This window comes from Atta cephalotes (genome assembly GCF_000143395.1).
Source record: "Atta cephalotes unplaced genomic scaffold scaffold00025, whole genome shotgun sequence".
NCBI lineage: Eukaryota > Metazoa > Arthropoda > Insecta > Hymenoptera > Formicidae > Atta > Atta cephalotes.
The window spans coordinates 566,740-585,805 of record NW_012130089.1 but is presented as its reverse complement, the minus strand read 5'-3'; the positions used below and the strand labels follow the sequence as shown (position 1 = coordinate 585,805).

The following is a 19,066-nucleotide window of genomic DNA, read 5'->3' as shown; positions in this document are numbered from 1 at the left end:
TCAACCTTCCTCGTTCTCGTTCGTCGTCGAGTCTACCGGTATATATATAATATATATATATATATATATATATATATATATATATATATATATATGATCTCAGTATTATATATATAAGTCTGAACTTAGAGTTGTCTTTAGATCTAAAGAGTTTCTCTATAACTCTATATAAAGAAAAGAGATATTATAAATAGTACAATATATTTAATATTATTATAAAATTAAATGTTCCATAAAAAATATGTATATACAAGTATATATATATATACAAGTATATATATAAGTATATAACAATGTAATAAAATTAATAGAATAATAAATTTTAATAGCATATATTTTTAATGTAGAGTAAACTTAAAAGTAAATTTCAAAATAATACATTCTCATAAGTTAAGAATATCTCTATTAAATCTTTCAGAAGAATTGTCTGTAAAGTTAAGAAAATTCTTTTAAAAAGACATTTTAGAAGACATTATTATAAAAATAAGTGGAAAATTATTAAATTGAGAAGGAATTATGTTGTTATTGTAATAAATAAGCGATATGTATAAATACAATTTGTAATAATTAAATATACACACATACTGGGACGACACTTGGCACGAACTGAAAGTGACGGACTCGTTATTAACAGATCGCGAGTTCAAATCCCACATATAGAATTTCGTAAATCGTGTATTAACTTGGCAAAAGTTATCTAATAAAAAGTTTGCTAATAAAAAGAGCATTTACCTGCATTATCGTGAGGCTGGTTTGGCTGCTGAGCGCCTCCTTTTCAACGTCATTTGGATAAGCATTAAATTTATGCTCACTCAGCCACCGCTTTAAGATGTTCACAGCCTCTTTGGGCAGGTTTCCTCGTCGCCTTCTCCCCGTGGCATTTTGTGCGGCGATAGCACGTCGATTTACGCGGTTTTCTCCGCGATTTAAAGGCGATCCACGTGGCGATGTGTTTTCCGCCTCCGATGATATGCTTTGTTCATCGTCAGTGGGAGGCGACGCTCTTCTTGTGGCAAGCCGTCGATTGCAGTAAGGCACTGTAATAAGAAAATAATTTTATATTATTAAACGCTATTAAATTAATAAAGACGGCTCAGAAATATGATATATCATATGATATATCAGCAGTTTTCAGAGAATCTGAGTGAGAAATTTGGTTTATTAATAATTTATTAATAATTGTTTATTAATAATTGTTTATTAATAATTGTAACACTGTGGAACAAAAATAATTTTGTTTCACACATAGAAAATTCAAGTTATTTTCAAAAGTAGAAAATGTAATATAAGCGTACGTATTCGTTCCGCGATATCAAATCATTTGTGTTTTTTATGCACATTTGAAACTTTATGCACATTTGAACAGATTATTTCGGCCACGGTGCAAGTGAAATTTTATAATTGTTTGAAAATCATGTATTTTCATACAAAATTAATTAAATGAGAAAATGATAAAATTAAAGCGGAAATAAAGGAAGATGTTGAAAATATATACTTTTCATTCAAAATTTTCGATCTTTCTACAAAAATGATCATAATGCATTTCTCTTGAAGTTAACTATGTATAACGCCGCGATTCGATTCAGACTTACAATGTTTACGAATCATTTCATCATTGTTGTTTATCAAATGTTAAACAAACGCTCACGAGCGTTATGAGTTATGAGCATTTTCAGATCATGGCGATTTTTGACATTTTTTCACCATTTTGCTCTATTTCAATCGTTTTAATTTGTTTTCTCATTCAGCAATCAATTTTATATGGAAATACATAATTTTATGAAAATATATACATAATGTTCAGACAGTCGCAAAATTTTATCTCGCAGACGAAATGACTTCCTTTAAATTTCGAATGAACACAAAAACCACAAACGATTTGATTAAACGCACTCCGATACTAGATTTCATCTCTATAATAATTTAATTATAATTTTCTTTTCACAGAAAATTTGAATTTTTCATATGTGAAAATGCTGTCGCACGATGTATATAACTCGGGACACTTACTTTCTTTTTTACTGTTATCCGTTTTGCGCTGAAATCTTAAGTTATACGATACCATTTTTCTCTAAGAAAGCACAAAGCAAACTAAAGGAATAAAACTGACTAAAGCCAAAAATGATTATGGAGCAGGTAAACGTTTCTGTTTCCTACCTCTACTATTTCTCCCACCACTATTCTACCACTATATTCTACCACTATATTCTACCACTATATATTCTACCACTACATATTCTACCACTATATATTCTACCATTATATATTCTACGACTATATATATTCTACCACAAATATAACACAGTATTGTAACAAGTTGTCATGTGTTCTGTGCAAAGTTTTATTTTTGGATTTTAATTATTTTTAGAAAAAAGTAAAATAAATATAACAATTTATAATTACATTACTTTAAATACGAAACGCCACTACGATCTGAATATTAAGAAGTTAAATTATTATATATATTCATATGAATATATATCCAAATGAATTAATTTCAATCTGAATTAAAATCTTAACATTCAGACCGTAGTGGCGCTTTGTATTTAAAGTAATATAATTAACGGTCTTGTTTCCAATTTTATAATTTATAATTAATTTTTGTTATACACAAAAAATATACAAAAACCATTTACATATATATGTATTTATATGAAAATAATTATTTTAATTATACTTTTCTGATTTTCATTTCAATAAAATCATTGATTATATTATCTCTTAATTAATATCTTTAATAATATCTGTTTCAATTAAAATTATGGAAAGAAAATGGATTGAATTTTGTCCAATGTCTGTCAATCTTCAATAGTTCTTGATTAATTTTAACTTGCTAATATTTCTTTCATCCAAAACAGTAAAAACAGGAAAAATAAGAAATATTTGGAAAGCAGCATTGATATGATTTAACATATATATATATATATATATATATAAATCAATGTATTAATATAAACAATATATAATTCAATATATTAATTCAATGTTATAAAAAAAACATATAAATATAACAAATCTGGCTATTGGGAATTAGCGCTGTACGATAAATTTCGAAATTTATCAGCAATATTCAGAGCGAAAAAGGGAAAAAAGTGAATCTTTTCAGAAAAAATGACCATAGCAGCCTTTTCCAGAGATTCTTGTTGTTTAACAGGCCTTTGAAAAGGCAGATGTTAAACAAGAATGACAAGACCTTCCCCCCACCCTTCCCAAGGAGCACCCAGGTGGGAATCCGAACACTCTGTGTGCAGGAGGCGCAAGAGCCATTAAATTATTTATAATTTATATTTAGTTTTTTTTAAATATATTATAATATGTATTTATAATATATATTTATATATATAATATATATTTATAAATATATTTAGTTTATAAATGTCAAAAAAAGAAGAAAAAGTAACTCGCTGGCAGTCCTGTAATTTGGACCAACCAAACAGTATTTCGCTATACGTAAATTTCACGTTAGCTTTATTTCCTGTTTACACTTTCTTTCTTTTACTGTTTTTTCTTTTATTAGTCCGGTAAGTGAAATTAGATCTATAAGTAATTGAATATAATTATTATATTAGTATTAAATATTATAACGTTATAACTGTGTGGCGTATTAGACCGTGCATTTTTCACATATAAAAAACTTAAATTTTCTGTGAAAATAGAGATGAAATCTAGAGATCGGCATGCGTTTAATTTGGTAATATCAAATCGTTTGCGGCTTTTTTTTCACGTTCGAAGTTTAGAGAAGATCACGTCTGCGGCGCAAGATGAAATTTTGTGATTGTCTGAACATTATATATATATTTCTATAAAATTATGTATTTCCATGTAAAATTGATCGCTAAATGAGAAAACAATTAAATTAAAACGATTAAAATAGAGCAAAATGATGAAAAAATATATTTTCAGTCGAAAATTGTCATTTAGGCCGTGATCTGAAAATGCTCATAACTTATAACGCTTGTGAGCGTTTGTTTAACATTTGATAAACAACAAGGGTGAAATGATTCGTAAGCATTGAATCGGATCGCGGCTAATATTAAATTATACATAGCTAACTTCAAGAGAAATGCGTTATGACCATTTTTGTAGAAAGATCGAAAATTTTGAATGAAAAATACATATTTTCAACATCTTCCTTTATTTCCGCTTTAATTTTATCATTTTCTCATTTAGCGACTAATTTTGTATGAGAATACATGATTTTCAAACAATGTAAAATTTCATCTTGCATCGTGACCGAAATAACTGTTCAAATGTGCGTAAAAAACACAAATGATTTGATATCGCGAAACGGATACGTACGCTTGTATTACATTTTGTCTCTTTTGAGAATAACTTGAATTTTCTATGTATGAAACATTATTATTTTTGTTGCACAGTGTTACAGTAACATTCCGTTCAGATGTTACGCGCTAGCGCGATTTTGCAGTTACGATATTTTATTGTTGCAAGTGCGTATCTTTATAACTCACATAGTATTAGATCAGGGGTGCGATTCTGTAATCGTTGCGCAGATATTTTATATGATGAAAAAGCTGCGCAACGACAACTGTCGATAGGCGTGTAAAACAGTTACAGAATACAGGCCCAGAGGTGTATTCCGAATCGAATTAATTTAGCTTATTCTTTTTCCTTGATGTTGGTAATCCCGTAATTAAATCGAGAAGTGTTCGAACCCGACCGCCGTCAATATAACATATGTCTATATATATATAACATTTTTTTCTTGAGCTTGTATTGACTTGTGTTATCAAATCAAATGGAAAGCATCCAGTAAACATCAAAATAATGATTAATAGCAAAGTTTTTTTTGAAACTTAGTATGGAAATACAGCTGGGAGATAATCTAGATTAATGACACGTCGCTATTCCAGCTCAGAAAATAAAACATCGTAAGAAAGTGTTTCTTATAACGTTTTAATAAATTTTTATATATAATTTAATAAATTTAATAAATTTTTTTTAATACGAGGAAATCCTTTACCTAAATCACACAATACTATTCCTATTTAAAATATTATAATGACAAAAATTTTTAATTATATAAGAAAAGGAAAAATGGTATTTAATTATGTTATTGAAAACTTAAGAATATATTTTTCATAATTTCTGACACATGATAGTTTCAAGAAGTAATTACGAGTTTCTATGTGAAATAAACACTTTGTAAGTATAGAGTAAAATTAGTTGGATCACTCTTTATAAAAATATTTTTAAAAATATAGAATTCGCTTGTATTATGCAAAGCAACTGTGAGAAAGTCAGGTCAATGATCGACCTAATTGTCAGATGTATAAGTTAAATATAATTAAAACATTTATTGTATAAAATCCAATAAATATGTTTCGTGACCACAGGTCACTTCTTCAATAATAAAACTGATAACATTAATATAACAAAAATAAATAAAATCGAAATATCGAGTCGCTAAATTATCGTTCTTATATTAAATAAGGGAGTTTTGAATTTAGATACGATGAACGCTACAATCACGTTATCTTTTTCTTAATTAATTGTCAAGAAAAAGATAATCTGAGTTTATTGTTCACCGCATCTGAATAAACGGTATTGCAAAAACTCTCTATTGCTTGACGTAAAAAACGTTGTAAATTGACTTGAGATCCTTGTACAGAAAATTATTGGAAATGTTGTACATATTAATTATTAGTCCCGAAGCAAATGCCGAATCCTTGAAATTACAATTGTCAATTCTCTCGTTGGTAAGCGAAAATCAGATGGAGTTAATAGTACAAAAATTTTGATTTTGTAGTAAGTCAAACTTGAGAAGTCAATGCAAATCACTCCAACGCACAAATTCAAATTTTGACCTGTAAAAAATATATCTGAAAAAATCACTACTATTTCAAATGTTACCCCAGGAGTGGCAGATCTATAAAATCTATCGTCCCATCAGCTCCCTTCTATTTTTCTTGGAAAATGCCTCATTAAATGTAAGCTTCCTTATAATAAACAATTTCTGGACATTTACATGCTAGACTTATTTCGCCGCGCTTATATTATTTTCGGTAGTCTACCGCCGATAAGGTGGTACAGCCATGCTATTCGGCGATTTTTAGGGCTGTTTCAACTTATCCTGATGAAATGCCAGGTAGGCGGTTCCGGAGTGCACTCAATTAGTCTTGAGGTAATGTTGCTTTATAGGGGGAGTTTTTTAGCGAAGTAGGCGATGGCATCCGCTGTCCTTCCTTATGGAGGGGATGCGGACCCATCGAATCCTGTACACTCGGGGAGCCTCTGGGCTTCCCAACCGGTTAGATTCTCTCTTTGGGACCGGATGAGATGGGCTTTGTGAAGATTTTTCTCCTCCTCTCGCAAACAAAAAAGGGTCTGTTTCACTTATAATTAATTCTTACTCGAGGTTCAACTTATTCCTCATCTCTTTTCAACTTTTCAACAAAGAATTGAATTTTCAATTCTAACAACTAAACTGGGCCTTAGAAATCTTAGAATTATTCAAATTCATCTTTTTTTCCTTTTTTTGTTAGAAAAAAAAACAAAAAAATAAATCGTGCAAGAAGTTCAGTCAAAAAGAACAAGCTTAATATTTTTCAAAAAAAACAAAACAAGACGAAGAAGCAGGATATCCTTGCCAATGAAAGCGACAGTGATAATTATATAACTGATGTTATACAATATCAGCGTCGCGAGAGTCGTATCAGGATTTTATTATAATCTGTTTAACGTTACATCGAAGTAACGGATCGTAAGTTACGCGGTAAATAATATCAGAATGTTGCATAAATCGATGATATCTGCAAAGGGTCAGAAAAAACGTGCGATAGGTCGCGTTACGACGTGCGAGATAGAGAGTTACGGCTTTAAACATTTTCATGTTATATATACGTAGCAATTTTTTAATCGAAGTTTGTCCTGTTTCTGAATGTAAGAAATCATTTTCAGGTAACTGAAATTATATTATAAAAAATTTCCGGTTTTTTCTTCGGTGAAAAAGAAAAGAATATTTTAAAATCAAAAAGGTTCAAGGCAAAAGGAAAAATGAAAGATTCAGGTAATATTAATATTGCTAATAGTGAAAATTTGTAGATAGATAAAACTTAGGACTAAACTTACAATTAGTCGAAAAGTTATTCTCTATTATTTTTCAATTTTTATTTTCTATTATTTTCGCAATTTTTGTTTAGTTATTCTATAAATGTCTAAAATCGATAAAATACAATTTTAAGATATCTTTAAAAAATATTTTTGAGATATTTCATAAAGAAAAATAGGGATTGTCTTATGCATCGATTTTATCCCGTTTATTCGACAATCTTTAGAAATTAATATCTCAACTATTGAAAATTGTAAAATAATAGAGAACTTTTCAACTTAGTTTAGTCCACTCTACCCGCCTATAAGCAGTGTATCAAAAAAAAGTTTGAGAAATCCCGTATGTATCAGAATGCAATCTAAGATGTAAAAGTACAAAATGTTCAATATTTAAAATTTCTATTTAAATAAAATATTCTGAATCTTGATCGAAGGCTCGAAAGATTAAATCACAAAATAAATATCCAAAAGCAATGTGAACCAACACAGATTAATCGTGTAAAATCCATATATTGAAGAAAGATAATACAGACGTTAGAGAATACAGAATATGCACATACACGAGCACGCATAAATATGTAAACGTATATAAATAAAAAAATAAAAAAGAAAAATAAAATACATATAAAATAAATAAATATAAGTACACTGAAACCTCGTATAATAGCGCGCGAAGTCTGAACGTTATAACGAGATTGTCTTCAAAACAATAAAATTCAAGATTTTAGCGGCTATTGCTATTCTCATGCTACTTATAATGCTAAAGAGATTTTTCGTGCTATTTCGAGGTTCGCTATTACGAGATTCCAGTGTAATTACATAAAATAATCTAATGTGTCGCATTTATGTTCTCAAGATGGTATACTCACTGAAATTTGCACAGAACTTCGCAGAAGTTTTTACTAAATGTCAGACACAGCAAATGCACAGATTAATAGAAAAACAAACGGAAATGTTCAATGAGTTCATGCAAGTCCAAACAATGTCTCAACATCAGTGAGAAAATAAAATGTTGAAAAAAGAACATAATCATCAACATACAATGTTACATAATTTTATGTTAGGAATGCAAGCAATGCAATATAGAAACTTTTAGCCATATTCAGGCAACTTTCATGAAAATTATTCTCGTCCACCATTCTCACCGATTCCGTTTCATTCAACTGCTCCATTCATAATTTATCTAACCAAAACCATCTTCCTAATTAATAACTTCCTCATGCATGTATGCAATAATACAATTTCATCATCCTATGTTGATAATATCCTTTTTCGTTTTTTTATTTTCATTTCAAACAGAAACAAATATTTCAATGTCTTAACTATTATTATGTATATATATCTAAATAAATAAAAAATAATAAAAAGATTCTATTCTGTTTATTTTTAATATCAATAATTTTTAAATTTTTGTTAAATTTTTAATAAAAAATATTATTAATTTAATCCATAACTAACTGAAGGTTTCATCAATTTAAGTCTTAATGCGTCGAAATTATTTTTAGTCTTGAGATGCAATTATAATTTATGATAATATCATAAATTAAAATATATAAAAAAATATAAAATATAAAAATATAAAATATACTCTCTAAATCTGAGTGGATAATCACTGATATTGTAGTGCCAAGTATACTGATATTCTGTGAATTAAATGTGAGATTCCTAATCTTTGTATGATCTAATTAATCTTGTTTTATACTCAAATTCAATGAATATGATATTGAAATTAACAGACAAATACCAGTATTTTAGTTAGTTTATTTAACATTCTTCCTTTTTTATAGATAAACTTCACTAATTATCAGTAATTACCCAGTGACATATTACTGGGTAATTAGTAACTATTCACTGATTCAGATTTAGATAGTATATAAAGTATACAAAAAAATATAAAATATATATAAATATATATAAAATATATAATTTAAAATATAATTTATTTTATTCAATTTCTATAATAAATACATATAAAAAGGTGAAAGTTATATATCCCTTATTATAACAGAAGTATTATAACAAAGAGCTATTATAATAATTTGATGTTAATAAGTATCTTAAAAACTGTAAATTATTTATTGCGAAAGATATTATCTTAGCCGTGATTATCGTAATGCACTTCTACGCAGGGATAGTCGATAATCTGTCAAACGTTAACGAATAGTTGAGATCAAGTGATATCACGTTCCCGATTAACCTCTATTGATTATTAATGTATTACTTGTGTTTCAGTCACATTATTGAGCTATTTTTGAAAAATTTTTCATTTCTTGCTACTAACAAATTGTTATGCAAAATGCAACAAACAATCGTAATGTTTGGAACGAACAATTAACGAAGTAATTAACATCAATCCTTTTTAAAAGTATCCTTCAACATCCTTTCAGTTGATCAAATACCATTTCTATTTTGAATCGCTGAATTAAGATGAACATTGAATGTTCCTGTTCGGCTATAACTGATAGAATAGCCCTTTATTATCCATGGCAAAAGTAGATACGCTCCGATTAAATATTTCTAAATCATTAATATTTCGCGTATCCTAAAATATGAATTATATAAAATAAAAAAGTTAAACACTAAATATATATTTCATAATAAATATACTGTAGCTTTAGAAATTCCAGCTATGGAATAATATTTTTAACATTCTTGTATAAATTGGAATCTTTGAAGACTGCAGAGCCATGAGTATTTCTAGGGTGGCGGATACAAATATTTTTAAATCTGTACATAAGAATAATTAATTATTTATGACCACTTATTTAATTGTGATTAATATAAATTCAATAGTAAATAACGCATTTGTCAATTGCTTGTAAATTAAAAAAAGGCCATTCCTTACAATTAACGTAATCTCGATAATGATGATGTTAATATGGATATATGAGAACCATCGATAATTTGCGGGAAATTCTCTCAAAACGTAATATTTCAGAAGTTTCAATTTCATTTGACATTTGCAAAAATTCTCTGGCATCTATCCAATACTCTGCGCTACTTGTCAATTTATACAAAGCGACTTGTTTTTGGATGGATAATGATTCTCTTGATTTTAAGAAAACAGGCTTTGGCTCCACATGCGGTTACAATGAACACAAATAATCAAATATATTCTTCGAAAAGTTTCTATCCAATCTGACTCACTGTACTTCTTCAGCACAATTCCATTCCAAAAATGATTACTCCTCGGTTTCATCCATATACTTCTTTCATCTTTTATTGCGTTTAAATGTATGTCCACAATGTTTTTCGTTGGTAACATACGTGCATAATGCGTAAGCAGATCGATCATTTGAAGTCTTTGCAAATGTTTAATTTTTTCCCACATTTGTCTTCTCTAATATATGCATGATTTTTATGGAGAGAAAATTTCTTCTTCTATTATTTTCAAAAATATACTGTGTGATAATAAAATTGTGTTAAATATTCTTCGAATATTATAAAATTAATGAACAACACACTTGTTAACATCAAACTGCCAATTTCAAATACGCGATTTAAAAATAAAGCTAGTATAACGTAAACAGCGCTGAGACTGCAAAATACTTCAGGCTGCTTACGGTGTAAATGCGATAATGCCTAGACTTATTTTGGGTCGCATTATAGGTCAGGCCGCGTATACGTCTCTCAGTGTAAAGCCAATGATAAAAATATTATGAGAAACGCGTTACTTCTCAATCCTGAGAATAGATATACGCAATATATATAGATCAGAGTTGAAAAGCGCTACTTTTTCCATTATTTTTTTCGTTACTTTTTTTTATAATAAGCAATTTGATAATGACGTTGCAATTTTTTATAATTAAATACTAAGGTTGGAAAAGTTGACTTCTCCAACATTGACACAACTTTAGTTTATAAAAAATTGTAACGTCATGTTTATTATTATAAAAAATAACGGAAAAGTAACGGAAAAAGTAACGCTTTCCAACTCTGATACAGATATGTATATGTAAATCTATGATGCGAGTGATTTTGTACGCGCGTGTAAAATCATATTGCTATATAAATCGTGTTGTACCTTGCGAATATGTCAGAAAACGTCACTGCGCACAACCATAAATCATATGGAAATAAAACTCTAAAGTAGATTTCCCTTTCTACGATATGCGAGACGAGTCTCCGGAGCTTGTTGTTCGAATGATTATGTAAAACTTATGCGAAGTAGAGGTCGGTCGAAAGCGATGTAAAACGTCAAACGTATAGAAAACGACGAACAATGAGGCCATTGCACAGCAAACATACAAGTGCGATAAAATCGCGTCCCCCTCATTAAATTTACAATACTCGGGCTACTGGATATACAAGGAATAAATTTCAAAAATACTCTTTTATATCAGTTATTAATTTTTACACATTATTAAAATATTATTAAATAGTCAAATGTATGTAGCAACTAATATAGAATTTTTACTTTCTCGATAAGTCTCTCAGTTTTGTCTGTAAAAACTTTGAAAGTTAGCCTACTAATCTCTCTCAATTTAATCTTAAAAAAATTAACCTTTTTATAAATGATAAAACTTTGTATTTCAATTAATTTTAATTAAACTTTATAATTATTTTATAATAATAATTCATGGGAACCTTTTTTTTACCAAGTTGCGATTGATCACTGTCACTGATAGCGATCGGTGTTTTTTTCCATTAATAAATCAACTAATTGGAAAGTGTGTTGAAGTAATCAATTAGCAACGTGAACAATTTCGTTAAGCTATTTCATGCAAAAAAAAATAAAAGTTCCCGAGGATATCTTTCATCATGATGCGTCACTAATGACAATTGTGACGCACAATTGTTAAACTGTTTAATTTGGGTGTTTCATTCAAAGCCATCTTAATTAACATCGGAATCATACGGGGCATACGATGTGTCTTTTTCACCGCAACTTCGGCTGCCAACAAACCATTCGTTGTGGCTTGCCAAGTGTCATTACACTCTGGTATGTGCTTAGTGATTTTAGAAGCTGGCATTTCGTGTCACAGTAAATTTAGCGGTGGAAAAAAAAAACGATTCGGCAACCAAGAAGAGGATATCGATCCGAGTTTATATGTTTTTAGTCTTTAAAATTTATGTTCGAAGATTCGCTGGTTTAAATCGTAGGATTCACGGTCAAGATGTAATATGTTTTGGCTAGGATCGATCTAAATTTTTCGGTAGTCTCTCACTCCTAGAATCTTGACATATGTTGCTCATCAGACAGGAGAGAAATTAAGAAAGACTTTTTTTCTCGTAAACTTTATAGAGACCAATGAATGCGACTTTCAGCAATACCCGTTACCTACGGCGTGATTTAACAGGCGGTCACACCTACTAAGTAATGCTAGAAACTCGTCGTTCTCAAAATAATCCAAGTGTTCCGCTGGTTCCATATTTAGCGCGAGTATCGGACTGATTTGCGTTCGGTCAAACAGAGACCGAAGTTGGAGGGAACATGCTTCATACGATACGATAAAGAGAAAAGAAAAGAAAAGCGGACATAGAAAGATAAGAAATTACCTCCGAATAGAAATACTCAACATTGGACGTTGTCTTGAAGTATCCTAAATAACCAAACGCATAAATATTATAAGATAAAAATTAAATAGATATACATGCATCTCATTATACATATATTAAGCATTATCTTAAATAAAGCGGACCAAACGAATCAATTAAAAATAATCTAAACGGTATCCAATCCCTAACTTGAGAATCTCTAACTCGAAAAATTATCTTGTCAGAATGAAATTAAAATAAAGAGATATATATTCAAAATATTAAAATCATTAAAATATCTTGTATGCAAATTTTAATGTGATATATGGAATGAGAGAAAGATAAGTTACATGATTGGCAAATAATTGTTATCAGCCGAGCCTATTGGAATAATTTCTGAGCAAGATTATAAATAAAATAGATTACAATTTCCCATTTGAAAAAAAATTATATCAAATACTAGCGTATTCTAATTCAACAATCGCTCCAACGACACGATATAGAAGACTTAAAATAGCTCTCATAAAAATATGAAACTTGTTTCAAATGCAATATCTTGTTTCGTAAATGATGTAATTATGAATTTTAAAGCACTTGAATCTTTTGACTATTATGTCAATATCTTGTAAATTAAGTGACGAGAATCTTTCCTCAAAGAAGAGATGCATATGTATTTCGCAAGAGAGTGGCGTCTCCGGAAACGAAACCCGCCGTTAGAGAGTTAAGAGAGAGAGAAACTAGACCTAAACTTAGCGCTCGAGTTTTGAAGTTACGTAAGATAACGTCCAGTAACCCGACAGCGTAAAATTAGCTGTTCTCGCTTTCGTATGTCTAGGCGACAGTCGCATCATTGTTATTATTTTACGATGTAATTTATCTTCTCGGCGAAAAAAATCTGTATTCAAAAACGATAATGGATCAACGAAAACTTTTCCCTTTCCTTTTCTTCCTCTTTTTTCTCTCCTTTCATATATTAAACTTCATCACTTTTTTATTACTGTGCAATTAAAAAAGCACGACGAATAAACTTTAGTTGGATAAAACAAGGATCAGATTTAAGATTGTGGCATCCAAAAAAATTTAAGCAATAAGACGAGTAGTAAAAAAATTAATATTAAGATCCCCCCTTCCTCTCTCTCTCTCTCTCTCTACTGCTTACTTATTATCGCGTATTTTTTATAGTGTAGTGCTATAATGCTTTCCAAAATAAATAAATTATATATACAAGTTAAACACTTCGAATTTAAAATGTCATTGTTTGCCTAGGAACATATTTGACCTAACTGTTAATTTAAAAACTTAAAAAATTTCTTTTCAATCTCTTTTCAATCTCTTATATTTATAATTTCGTTACTCTACTATTTACAAGTCAAAAGAGTAAAGGATTGCATAATCTCGAAAATTAAGAATATGATCGAAACACCATAATCAAGATTGACCTACGTTGATCAACGAAATGCATTGCATATGGATTCGGTTAGGCTGAGGTATGTAATCGCCGTATTCAATGCAAAGTATGCTGACAACACGTCACACAGATGTCACGAAGGTGAACACTTATATGATATCCCGCTTACAAACATGTAGGTTTAAACGATACACTATTAAATCGAAAAAATAACGGCAACTAATCCCTTGTGAATTAAATAACATATAGAAGTTAAAATAACAATTTTGTTATTTTTAACTTCTATATGTGTCACAATACAAATCAATCCATTTTTATGTATAGTTAATTTCAAAGTAAAGTGGTTCATATTAATGTATATGTATGTATAATGTGTTTAGCAAATAATAAACTAGATTTGGGTCATTTAATACATTTTTTCTTGAATTAAGTTATTTAATTATATTATTTTAGTTAAACTAAAACGACATATTGAGTAGAAGCATTGGCGACCTATAAAAATAATTAAAAATAACTCAAACTCACTTGTGGATATAATTTGAGTTATGAATTTAACAGTTCGTTTTTAGCTTTTATAATAGTATTATAATATTATACTATTTATACTATATTAATCTGACGCATCTGACGTTACTTTGTTCAAAAATATCTGCGATCAAAATTACATAAAATTTAACATTTCGGCGATTTGGACAACTCGTCGAAATAAATTCGTTGCAAATTCGATTTTTTTAATTTTTTAAATCTTAAATATCCATGGCGAAACGTGCTTTGACATAAAATCTCGCGTTCGCGCGCGTTTTCCCGTCAAACTTGGCGAGCACGTGGCGAGGTACGAAGACTCGTGATACCACGGGGTTCACACGAGCTTCAGCACGGAGTCTTCATTCCCCCACTTTCGGACACCACGTGTTTTCGACGTATGCAAAATGTCTAACGCTAGAGAGTAGAGCGATGCCGACGCAATGGTTGCAAGAAAACACGCAGTATTGACGTCGAATGACGAAATTCAAACGAGACGAATGTTTGAACAATATATATCTAAATTTCAATATTTATCATTACAATAAACATTTATAAACTTTTACGAAATAAATTTTATGCCATTTTAATGTTAGAATCAATCATTATTAAATTGGGTTGATCTTATGACTTATGGTGAAATAATTGAATTCCTAATCGAATGAATGGTGAGGCTTACAACAATTACAACCTCCAATCTTAGCTTAAGTAGCATCTACAATGAGATTTTAAGGAGTACTTTAAAAAAGAAATTGATCACAATCGATTGTAATTGGTCAATCTTTATTGGAGTTTTACACCTTGAAATCACATTGTAGACGCCTCTATATAAGTGTGATAAAACCTTATTCGAAGGAGGGATTGGTGGAACTATTTATATTTTGGAGGGGAATCTCCACTTTCTTTAAATCTATGGCTTTAACTGGCATTTAAGATTATCAAACTGCGGAGACGTGGCTTGAAAAATAGTTACATATAACAAGGTTAATCATAATGAAATGTGACTCGATCGTACGATTCTACATTGTCATAATGCATTATAATTGTAGATAATGATAGATAAGTACAGGCTAAATTTTAATTTTCCTTTATTAGCAGCACACAAGCAAGAATTAGAATTCAATACTTTAATTTAGAACAAATAAGTTTTTAAATAAATTAAATAATATTTCATTTATATATTATAAAATTAATTTAATTTAAAATGCAAATAGAAAAATTCTTATTAATTGTAGGAAGAATATTAGACATGCGTGTGATCTTCTTCTTTATAACAAAAAAAAAATTCAAAATCAAATCGTATACTCAAGAATCGTTTTGTGGATATCTTTACTTAAGAATGCACTCGTAGCTCAGATGGTAGAATCGTCATCTTTTCAGGTCAAGTTCATTCATGGAAACCAGTTCGTATCCTCACCTTCTACCACCGATCTTTTTTTCCAAAATGTTAAAATTGAATTTTTTTTTTAGAGAATAAATTTTTTTAGACAGTATATAAAATTTATTATAAAATTTATTATAAATTTATTATAAAAGTTGAAAAAATTAAAGTTATTTAAAATCAGATTATACTCAAGCTCATTAGAAAAGATCATTAAGAATTTAATAAACATAAGAGTAGTAACTCAAGAGTCGTTTTGATCAATTTATTATATATATATATGTGTGTGTGTAGGGGAGAATGGCCTAAACCGTATTCTAGGATTTTTTTAAATTTAAATGAACATGATTAAGCAAATACTATTTATAATGTAAAGTTCTTATAAGATATCGGGCGAAAATTAAAAAAAAAAATCGTTGTAATTCATTATTTAAAAGATGTAAAAAATTTTTAGAAAGGTAATTAATTTAAAATAATTAAAGAGTGTAGAATTCAAGCATTTTCAAAAATATCAAGAGTTTTGTGATCATTTTGCGGTTTATTGCAAAATTTGTTCCAAAGTTCGAAAGGACTGTATCTAAATCGGACAGTACAATAGATAACTTATAAGGATTATAGTGGTAATCGACCGATCAGATCAAGGAATTAAATCAGTAAAATATCATGAAATAATCATCATATTAATTAAGTTTTATTGATTTCAATTCTAATAATATAAATTGTCAGTAATTTTTTTTCTAAATAAAATTTTTATCTTGACTGACAAATTGCTCATTTTTATTCAATACTAACAAAAATACTTAAAATATTTTAAAATTCTATTTAAAAGTCTATAAAAATAGGACCAATGATTCCAAATCAGACCGGAAAAAGCATTTTTACATTTTCCATTTGAGTTTAACACAAATGAGAGATATATCAAAATGCTCTCAAGCAAAAATGAAGGAAATTAAATGATCTTTCAGATACCTGAGGTATAGATATGAGGCTTAGATATGAATCCATTGGATTATCAGATAATGTTTTTTCGAGTCAAATACAGTTCAAACACATAGATGAAATTTTTTCTTTCAAAATGTTAGAATTAAATTTTTTTTAAAGATAATTTTATGAATAATTTATGTTATAAAAGTTTATTACCAGATATTGAAATTTTTTACATTTTATTTATTAATATAAACGTTCTACTCCTTTTGTTATTTTTTTTTATTACCTCCCAGGTTAATTTACAATCTGTAGGCACAATAAATAAAATTTTGGAAGCTGTAAGTACTTGTATTATCCTATTGTCCTATTGATCAATATTCTTATTATCAAATTTAAGTTAAATACTTAAATTATAATATTGTTGAACTAGAATTTATGTAAACTAATGGCGAATTCGATCGGAAGTACTAGTGCGCGTTGATGCATATTAAAACCGTTGTACACTGATTTAATTTTAATATAAAAGTAAAATGTAAATATTTTGACTTATAAAATACATATTTCAGTTACTAATACAATAAAATGTATTAAGTATTTCAGGATTTAATCGATTTCTATGACAAACAAATTTATTTAAATCTATCTTCTAAAAATATTCATTTTAACATTCTGAAAGAAAAAGATTCGTCAATAAGATTTAAATCGGATTTAACCAAAATGGATCTGAAAAGTTGTAACGATATTTTACCTCAACTATGCATATAATAGTGCATATAATAGTAAAATAATAGTAATAATAAAATATTAAGTTTCAATTGCTTTTATTATAAATTTCATCTTTAATAGATAAAACTTAATAGATTAAACTTGTTTATTAACAAATACGGTGTAAAAAAATAAAATTTTCAACTTTTATATTTTTTAACAATTTATTTATCATTAAAAGTAAAAAATATAATTCTAATATTTTATTTAAAAGAAAGATCCATTGATAGAACTTGAATCGGAAATACGTGAACCGAAAGTTAAACGTTAAGATATTTTACTACGTTCATTATTCAATGCCACTGAATAACTGTCAGTGGTCATAAAATGAGTCGGTACAATATGTCACTCAATTTTGAACAACTATTAATTTTCCGATAAAAAAATAAAGAATTATGCACTAATGTTTTGTTTAGTTAATAAACACCTTTTAAGTTATTTGCAAATACATTTTTTTAATTAAAGCTGATTTTCATTTTGTAATTCTTGCCTGCCCCTTATTAGAAAAAAACTGTTATTAGAACCGTCTTATACACATATTTAAAAAAATAGATAAAAATTGCAAGCAAAATAGAATATATTTTATTCCACAAAATCAATATAAAAATTTAGAATTACGATTTTTTCGATATCCATTCAATTTTCAAAAAACTGACATTCTCTTCTGAAAGCTCATTAATAATTAACGAATGATGCAGATGATAGTGAAAGGGGACTTAATCGTTAACAGCAAAGCCCGCTTTCGCTCATTAATATGGCAATTCGACGTAATCGTGATTTTCGTATAACGCGAATAATTATTTCATAATACAATCGTAGGACTATTTCATCATTACCGTTGCTTTTAAAAAAAAAAATGTCACATCCTTATTTCATTATCAGTTTATTAGAAGTTTATTGTTGATCTAGAATCCATTCTAACACGAGATTAGATCTAATAATTAGGTTCAAGTTCTTAGTTAGTAAGTTGCTCTTGAGGAATATTAACTTAATAATGTCTTAAATATATATTCAAGATGTCACGTGACTCTATGTATAAGAAGCCGATATTTCCGTATTCGATCCCAATTCATATGTGTGAGGACTCTCCTTTTAGGTTTATAAGAAATTGATTGAAAAAATTATAGAATTAAAAAAAATTAGAGTTTTATAAAATGTTGTCAAATATTATTATTTGCATTTCTTCTTATATCGCGACACACCAAAAGCTCATTTTACATTAGACGCAAGCTGATCACAAGTTTGTTGCGACATCCAATATGAAGCTTGCATTTTGAAATCAACACTTCATATTGGCTGTCGCAACGAACTTGCGATCGGCTTGCAATTAATGTAAAACTGGCTTCACTGAGAAAAATGATTTTGTTATAGAAACAAATCAAGGGAAAGCAAATGTGATATTGTTTAAAAAACGATCGATTTGTTACAATTCCAAATTAATTCGTCAATGTAACAAATAATCAATAGTATCGTTAGCAAATAAGATTATATATATATATATATATATATATATATAT

The 19,066-nt window shown here is 28.6% G+C and overlaps 1 protein-coding gene across 1 annotated transcript in view; it reads right to left on the bottom strand.

Annotated features, from left to right (window-relative positions):
- LOC105620214 (homeobox protein Mohawk-like) overlaps positions 1–19,066 on the bottom strand; it is a 23,889-nt gene that overhangs the window by 4,307 nt on the left and 516 nt on the right. Inside the window, exon 2 of the mRNA XM_012201720.1 lies at positions 733–1,037. Coding sequence (XP_012057110.1) covers positions 733–1,037 — 305 coding nt within the window. The remainder of the gene's footprint in view (positions 1–732; positions 1,038–19,066) is intronic.